The sequence below is a fragment of the Mytilus galloprovincialis genome, chromosome 2 (genome assembly GCF_965363235.1).
Source record: "Mytilus galloprovincialis chromosome 2, xbMytGall1.hap1.1, whole genome shotgun sequence".
In the NCBI taxonomy this organism is placed as follows: Eukaryota; Metazoa; Mollusca; class Bivalvia; order Mytilida; family Mytilidae; genus Mytilus; species Mytilus galloprovincialis.
In genome coordinates, this window is record NC_134839.1 from 59,432,928 (window position 1) to 59,442,276 (window position 9,349).

Genomic DNA, 9,349 nt, shown 5'->3' on the forward strand with positions numbered 1-9,349 from the left:
CGGGGGCGGGAGAGGAGGAGGAGACGACCCAAACGGAAGAAACGACCACGAACGATCTGATCGCCTGCGAAGAATGCGGACTGGTCTTTGTACACCGCCGCGGACTGGAGGAGCATGCGTGCAGCAGGGAGGAGGAGGAAAGGATCTCCAAGGCGAGGAGGCTCGACAGCAGCGAGGATACCTCCGAATACGACACGGACGAAGACATACTTCCCATGAGCGACGCAGAACTAGAAGAAGCGTTGAAAGGGTTACCGGTGGACGTACGTTGTGCCGAAGAGTTACCCGCAGACATCTCGCACCGACCGATGACCTATGTCGTCAACACGGATACCTGCGATGGACCGGGGAAGCATTGGGTGGCCTTTCACTTTCCATCCACGGGACCGGCAGAATTCTTCGATTCACTCGGACGTTCTCCGGAGTATTATCATCGTCGCTTCAGGAACGTGCTCATCGCCAATGGACCTCAATACAGATTCAGTACGACTCAAGTGCAACCGGGATCATCCGATACGTGCGGACTCTATTGTGTACATTTCGTGAAGATGAGATATAGAAACATTAGCATGGAAGACATTGTGAAAGATTTTTCCCCTAGTGACTTGATGAGTAACGACGACAAACTGCTTGCATTGTACGAATGAATGTAATAAATGTATATGAAACTGACATCTGCGTTGGTATTTTTTTTCTCTATTTGCCCCGAACACGATACGATTAATCGGTGATTGACGTTCACACCTTGAAGAGTTGCCTCCCTTTTTTGTACCAGAGTTCTTCGATATGATCATGTGACCTTGCCTCGAACGTTGAATTGTCAATCCAAGAGAGAGATATATATACAGAGTTGCTTCCCTTGTTTTGTACCAGAGTTAACGTTCCTCGATACGACCACGTGACCTGTTGTCCATATATGGACATGTGTTTTATTTTGATGTTTGAGTGAAAATAAAGTTTTTACCAAATTTGGTCATAATTTCCATATATGGTCATAGGGTATCTGGTCGGTTTCCATATATGATCGTGTATTTTATTTTGATTTTTGAGTGAAAATAAGTTTTTTTTACCAAATTTGGTCATGATTTCCATATATGGTCATAGGTTGTTTTGTCGATTTCCATATGTGATCATGTATTTTATTTCGATTTTTGAGTGAAAATAAGTTTTTTTTACCAAATTTGGTCATAATTTCCATATATGGTCATAGAGTATTGTGGTCGCTTTCCATATATGGGATTCATCATATGGTGGTCCAAGAGTCATAATCCGACATCAGGTGCTTCCGTTTTGATATATAGCCCGTATTATCATGTAGTGAGTCATGCCCTGATCTTGCATCCTGATGATTCATGGTCGCACCGCGTCATGACCAAATATGGACGGCGTGCATTCGGTATGACTCATCTTACTTACTTACACTGACGTCATTAGGGCTAGTATATGCCCATATATCATATTGGGGGCGGGGCATGCGCATATGACGTCAGCGCCCTAGCGCCCTGTGTTTTTGGGGTGCCTCAAACTGATCCGTCTCTACTACTCACAACGGATATGCAACGTACGAGAAACGGAAACGTAACAGACAGAACGGATGTCGAACGTACATTCAACGGACGTGTACTGCATAAAACGGACACCTAACGGAAGCGTACCGTATAAAACGGATGAACAAGATATACGGAAAAATTAAAGGCAACAATTGTAATACATGTAAATCGTAAACATATTCAAAATGTTTCTGTGTAACTGGTTTTGGTTTGTTCTTCAAAATGTCGCCAAAGGACAGTTTCTGGCCTGAATCAAGTTGCTTGATTGTGAAGACGTGCCCTTACTCTAAAATCGATTAGGAATAATAAGAATTCATGAGCTTTAAAAAATCTAATTGCCATTTCTGACGCGAAATTTTTTATTGGCATTTGTCCGTTTCAGATCCGTTCATCATCCGTTTTATCCGTTATACGTCCGGTAGAAGTCCGTTTCATATTCGTTCAACATCCGTTTTATTCGTTAGACGTCCGTTAGAAGTCCGTTGGTGAATTTATCTGCCAGACCTCCAACGGATGTATAACAGACACGTAACGGATACAAAACGGAAACGAAACGGACGAGTATCGTACAAAACGGACGCCTACCGGACTTTCAACGGACATTTCATCCGTTGGACGTCCGTTCAAAGTTTTGAACATGCTCAAAATTTTCCCACCGGACAAAACGGACGTCGACGGATAAAACGAACGCTAAACGGATGTGCAACAGATATGGACGGACGTCTAACGGATAAGAACGGACGTCTAACGGACATGAACGGATTGAAAAAAAAGTTATCCGTTAGGCATCCGTTCGAGCTATCCGTTAAGGTGTGACCGAGGCTTAACGAATATCTTTTTTTCAATCCGTTCATGTCCTTTAGACGTCCGTTCTTATCCGTTAGACGTCCGTCCATATCCGTTGCATGTCCGTTAAGCGTACGTTTTATCCGTCGACGTCCGTTCTGTCCGGTGGAAAATTTTGAGCATGTTCAAAACTTTGAACGGACGTCCAACGGATAAACTGTCCGTTGAACGTTCGTTAGGCGTCCGTTTTGTACGGTACTCGTCCGTTCCGTTTCCGTTTTGTATCCGTTACGTGTCTGTTAAACATCCGTTGGAGGTCTGGAAGATAAATTCACCAACGGACTTCTACCAGACGTTTAACGGATAAAACGTATGTTGAACGGATGAGAAACGGACTTCTACCGGACGTATAACGGATAAAACGGATGATGAACGGATCTGAAACGGATAAATGCCAATTGAAAATTTCGCGTCAGAAATGCCAATTATTGGTAAGTCAGATTTCTTAAGGTTCATGAATTCTTATTATTCATAATCGATCTTAGAGTATAGGCACGTCAACACAATCAAGCAGTTCTTATTCAGGCCAGACACTGTCCTTTGGCGGAATTTTGAAGAACAAACCAAAACCAGTTACACAGAAACATTTTGAATACTTATGCGATTTACATGTATTATTATTGTCGCCTTTGATTTTTCCGTATATCTTGTTCATCCGTTTTATGCGGTACTCGTCTGTTGGATGTACGTTCGACATCCGTTCTGTCTGGTATGTGTCCGTTTCTCGTACGTTGCATATCCGGTGTGTGTCCGTTATGCATCCGTTACATGTCCGTTTTATTCGGTCAGTACATCAACGGACTCCCAACGGATAACAATTTTGTCAACGGACAACTTTTATTTTCATCCGTTAGGCGTCCGTTCGTGCTATCCGGTAAGGTGTGACCGAGGCTTAAGCAATCCATTTTATTTTTACAAGAGACTCAGATGAAGTCCAAACCACAAAAATAATCAACAATACTGTATATACAATTCTATAAGCAATCATCATTCCAAAATGTTATAACAGTTAAACCAACAAATTAAAATAGTTTCGTTTCCACATTTTTACGCAATTCGCTTTTTGTAACTCGCAACTCGACTTTTGTGACTCGCAACTCGACTTTTGTAACTCGCAACTCGACTATCTTAACTCGCAACTCGACTTTCTTAACTCGCAACTCGACTTTCTTAACTCCCAACTCGACTTTCCTAACTTTTCTTAACTCGCAACTCGACTTATGTAACTCACAACTCGACTTTTGTAACTCGCAACTCGATACTCGACAACAAGTGAATCTCCTCATTATCATGAACCTTTCTGACGACCAGCCCTTGTTCTTGCACCTAATGTACTACATGTATATGTTCCAGATCATAGTATTTGGACTGTATTTCGTACTTTTTTCAAAATACGAATACGTTCGGACTGTACGCGTACCGCCTGGTTTTAAGAAGTTGTCAAGTTTATTAGATACCAATGTATATTACAGATCAACATAACTGAAATGTTAGATTAATACAAAAAGTTCAATTGCAATTCACGGAAGTAAAAACTTAGAATTTTAACTTTTTAAAAAAGTCACGTTCATTTTATCTGTAAACATCATTATTTAGCATATCAGAAGTACATGTATATGAAATTGAGTCAATATGCTCGCTGAAATTAAAGTTATTGGAAACTTACACAATGGGGGAAGAAAAGTTTTAAGAAGATAACTTTACTAAAAATGCAAATGGAAAAGAATATGCATGAAAAAAACATGTCAATGTAAAAACTCTTATGTTTCTTGTTTGTGAGATTGCCAAAAAAAAAACCAACGGTTCATTTCAATTGATTAAATGTTCGCTTATTCACTTTGTTTAGGCATCAGTATCAATTTAAGATTTTAATAAATTCATGTCTAAAGTCAAACCATATGGTCCCAAAACAAGTGTATGGTCGAGCTAGTACTAGACCGTACGAGTATACTCATAAGTTTCGACCTTGTTTATTAAAACAACACAACCAAATAGAGAAATAAATAGTAATGCCAGTACATTCACTTCGTTGTATATTAAATGAAAAATGTTGAGGTTAAACAAAATATTATCCTCATTATGCTAAGTAATTCATTCATTCAAAATCATATTTGAATAAACTCCCAAAAGCGGAATTTTATAAGCCGGTAATATGTCTTTTCTGAAATTAAATTTCACGCCCAGAAAAGAGTCGTTCTCGTTATTTAAAACAGTTTCTTTACTTTGTAATAAATAAGAGGTTCGGATAATTCTGTAATAAAAAATTGAAATAATGCATAATTAAGACTACTGAAGGAAACGTAATCCGATACAAGTAACATAAACAAAATACCTTGCAGACAAACGAATTGGCAAGAAATAAATAAAAACAAACAATGGCAACAAATTTTTCCCAACAACTAAAAAAGATATGATATGGAAAAATGTATTTATTAAAGCTACAAAATCAATTTGAACACTAAGGCATACATGTGTACTGTTACTCTATATAAATTTATAGTCATATTAGGTCACACCGGCAGTAAGTATAATTAAGGAACGATACTAGAAAGTACTTAGTACTAATTTCAAAACATAATTTTAGATTAATTGAAACAGAATTAATTTAATATATACAATTTCTAAAATCGTTTTACTCTATAGAATGTTATGTTACTTGTCCAAACAAAACATAATGGACGCTACGATGGCAACAATAGCAGCAATAATCACAAAGGCAAATGCAAAATGTAGATTATCAGTTTCAAGTGTTGATGCTTCTCCTCCAAATATGCATACTCCAATCAGAATGAATGCCGCTGAAATCAGTAAACAACATTTCATTTAAGAATTGAATGCTTCTTTTTGTAAATTTATTGGGGTGTAAAAGCGTTGACCGAAGTACATTTTGTATGAAGCGCGGAAGCGCTTCATTCTAAAGATGTGCGCACGGTCATCGCTTTTACAACCCTATAAAGTTACAAAAAGAAGCATTCAATACTTATAATTACATTTTTTAGCTATAATCATGAAAACACGAATTTTATATATTTTTTTATTTAATTCACCTGTGCACTTTATTGTTGGACCACGTGTTATCATGAATGAAAAGTTGTATTGAGCAATGCAACTGCTTACGGAATAACACGTGATGTGCAGTAAGCCAATCAGAATAAAGTATTATAATGAAACATACATCTAATGTAATTATAATGCAATAACTACATTTTACATGAATATTTAATTATAATACTTAATTTTGATTGGCTAGCAGTAATCACCCGTCCTTTTGAAACGTTCGTTCCAAGATGAAATGTTACATGATGACACGAGCTTCCACAATAGAACGCACAGGTAAAAGAAAAATCTAATTGCCTGATGCTACCAAAATATGGAATTATAAGTATTGAAGGTTTCTTTTTAATAAGGTTGTAAAAGCGTTGACCGTGCGTATATTTATAGAATGAAGCGCTGAATGAAGCATTTCTCCGCTTAATACAAACTGTTAGTTCGGTTGACGTTAGCCTTTAACACCGCAAAAAAGTTAGAAAACATGGTCTTGTGCAATGTCAAGGTACGAGTACACATGCATCGACATATTGTAGAGCCATAAATATGCATATGTATAGAACAATAATATTTAGCTTACTTTTGTATTCACTGATGACAAAATCGATAGTAATACCAATAAAAACAATTTACAGTGTTGAACTGGTAACCTTTTAGACTAAGTTTTTTTTAAATGATTGATACATTTATAGGAATGTTTCTAAATTTCCAGGCACGGAATCAACATTTTCGTAAGAATAAGGTTGTGCTATCCTGTTTGAAATAAGTACAGCCAAATCTTTATATCTATGGATGAATTTAGAACATGTTCTAAATAATTTGTGGCAACGAAATACCTGACTTAATAATTTACCAGTAATACATAGATTCTGTTCGTTAAATCCAAAACGTCACAACAGACACGGAATAGCGAACGAATTGTGGTATATAAACACCGTAAGATGGTGCCAAAGGAACATCGCCATCCAAAAATGAAAAACTAGCAATAGGGATTGAAAAATCGTCCTTTTTGTGGTATATTTAGTGTGGAGTTCCCGTTGTAAAACCGAAATCTACGAAGGAACAATTATAACGGTTTAAACTAGTATTTGATTTGTTTAAAGTTTAGTTTCATTGCCCGGGTAAATTTCGGTAGTACATTTTGAAAATTCTTGATTTTTGAATGAAAACAAATATCATCATGATAACGGTAAGTGTTGTTGAATTTATCAATTAAATGTAATTTAGACGGATCGAACATTGATCATAAACTGTGATTCATTGAACATTCTAAAGTCTATCGAGTACTATTAGTAAACATAAGACCTCTTCCGTATCTTGAACATGCTGATGTGATGTTGTCCAAATTAAGTTCGAAATTCTCAGTTTTTAATTCAAAGAACTCTAAATACTGCAAAATGCATTTTATTTTGTTCATTGTTTTTACTTAGATAAGGCTAATAGGTTCTTTTTCATTTGAATTTGTTATACATTTGTCATTTTTTAGCCTTGCTATGCGAGTCTCGGTGGAAATCATACCACATCTGATTTTATTTTTTTATTTATACAGACAAACATAGTTTCATGTATTACAAATTGTTTCATTCTATTACCTGCTGCAGCTAAGCATCCAACAGCAACCCATTTTAGAATTGGTTTATCTTTTAAGACGAATAGTTTCAATATGACGACAACAAGTGCAGCAATAAGACATAAGAAACCAAGGGTCTCCATGGCTTGAACAGCTTCTCGCCATGCTGAAAATACATAATACTATTATTGTAAGTATCAATGTTCAAATGAACCATCTACAGGCTTTAAATAGAGAGAATTAGGTTTAAAATTACCATTGCATATACATTAGTCCGAGATTGCTATGATGGCCTTCTGGGGTTGCCCAGATATTCCGACGGGACCGACACCCCATTAGTCCGACACCCCAATGGTTCGACACCCCAATTGTCCGACAAGGTTCAAAACTGTCGTAATAGAAAATCTACTTCATGAGGGTGTGGGTGGGGGTTTACAGAACAGAGAATAATGGGCAAAAATGTAAAGAATAAAGAAAACTGGACCAAAAGAAAGACAGAGAATAATGAAATGCTTAAATATAAAGGGTAGAGAATACTTGACAAAAAAATATTTAAAAACAAAAAATGGGTATATTACTTTTAAAGAAGTATAACCATATGCATATAATGAAATCGAGAACCTTACTACAAGTTTTGGTAAACTAATACAAGATGTGTTCTATATAGGAACACATTCTACTAAAAAAAAGTAAATGGCATCAGCAGTGCAGTTTTTGGTGGCCTTCGGCTGTTGTCTGCTCTATGGTCGGGTTGTTGTCGCTTTGACACATTCCCCATTTCCTTTCTCAATTTTATTTCGCCATGAATAATATAACTGAGTTCGTGTTATAGGGTCTCGGATACAGTCAAAACTGTTAAAAGTGTCATTTTCCAATAAAGAGGGACTATTTTTCTAACATTATTATTAGGCAGTAAAGCTTCCTTTGAACCTTTATTAAACTTTCTTATTTCTCTGCTTTGGGAGGGATACAAAGCTGCGTATCGTCATGTTAGTTCTTCGACAAAACTTTAAAAAAATATATTATATTTAGTTTGACAAAATGTTCGCTTCTCCGCGTCTCAATCATCACGACTGGTAATCTACACACGCAGAACAATCGGTTCTGAAATGAAAACCGTGAGAGGATTTTTCGGTTATGCTTGAGGGGAGTAATATTTATTCAAAATGCAAGAGGGGATAGAAATATGGCCAGGTTGGTTTCTTCCAACTGGCAGTAAACTTTTGCCAAAATTAGAGTACGTTTGAATGTGCGGGGTGTATAATTTTCCACAAAGGTATCAGAAGTACGTTATATCCGATGCCTCTTGTAGAGAGAGTGCCACGCACTCTGCAGGTTTAGAAACATTGCAACAACTCTTGAAGGGGCCGTCGGTGGAGTTTTTGTCTAGGCCTATTGTAATGCAAATATGTGTCTTTATCCAATTTACTTTCATATAGTCCTGTGGCAGTCAAAGTTTGATTGAACTTTTTCATCCCGGATGGCATTTATTACAGGACTTACCTATATTGTATGTATTGTTCCCGTATGGAACAAGTATGCTATATTTGCCACTGAATCGGCATTAAGAAAACTTATAGAATTTAATAATGTTGTAAGTATTTCATGAATATATTATTAGTATTTCGCAGTAGGATTATATTAGTTATAACAAATGGGATAATCCTCTTGAAATAAAGATTATTTATTTAGAATATTGTTCCGTGTCGATCTATTGGGATGTCGGACCAATGGGGTGTCGGGACTATCGGGGTGTCTAACTAATAGGGCGTTGGACTAACGGGGCTTAAGATAACTAAGTCCTGGGGGGGGGGGGGGGGTGTCGGGACTATCGGGGTGTCTAACTAATAGGGCGTTGGACTAACGGGGCTTAAGATAACTAAGTCCTGGGAAATCCTTTAAAAAGGCCATCGGACGTCAGAGTACTCTCGTACTAAGAAAAACTTTACATGTTTAGACTCCACTGTCTCAAAATCTAAGCACAATCTTTCCATAGAAATTGTAGAGGTCATATGATATTAAAGTGGGTGTATCTATAATAATTATTTGTTCGTGTATAAAATTGAAGAATTTCAAAAAAATTATGAAATTGGTTGTGGAAGTGTATTTCTCGGTCACATAGTAATTTTAACACTTGACGTTTAAAGAACATTCAACTTTAAGTAATTCATATCTTCAAAATACGCAATCATATATTCATGCATAATTTGAAAAACGTAAATTCGATTACCACGACCCTGCCCATTAGTTAATTTCCAAAAAATATATGACTTCCGTGAATTATTTCTTAATTCGTGTATCTATTTCGTCCTGAGAAAAATTACACCAATCCAAT

The 9,349-nt window shown here is 36.8% G+C and overlaps 1 protein-coding gene across 1 annotated transcript in view; it reads right to left on the reverse strand.

Annotated features, from left to right (window-relative positions):
- Nucleotides 1-4,807: 4,807 nt before the first annotated feature.
- The window catches only part of LOC143063991 (uncharacterized), an 11,617-nt gene continuing 7,075 nt past the window's right edge, over nt 4,808-9,349 (reverse strand). The window contains exons 2-3 of the mRNA XM_076236467.1: nt 7,037-7,180; nt 4,808-5,194 (exon numbers count right to left, since the gene is read on the reverse strand). Coding sequence (XP_076092582.1) covers nt 5,049-5,194; nt 7,037-7,180 — 290 coding nt within the window. The 3' untranslated portion in view covers nt 4,808-5,048. The remainder of the gene's footprint in view (nt 5,195-7,036; nt 7,181-9,349) is intronic.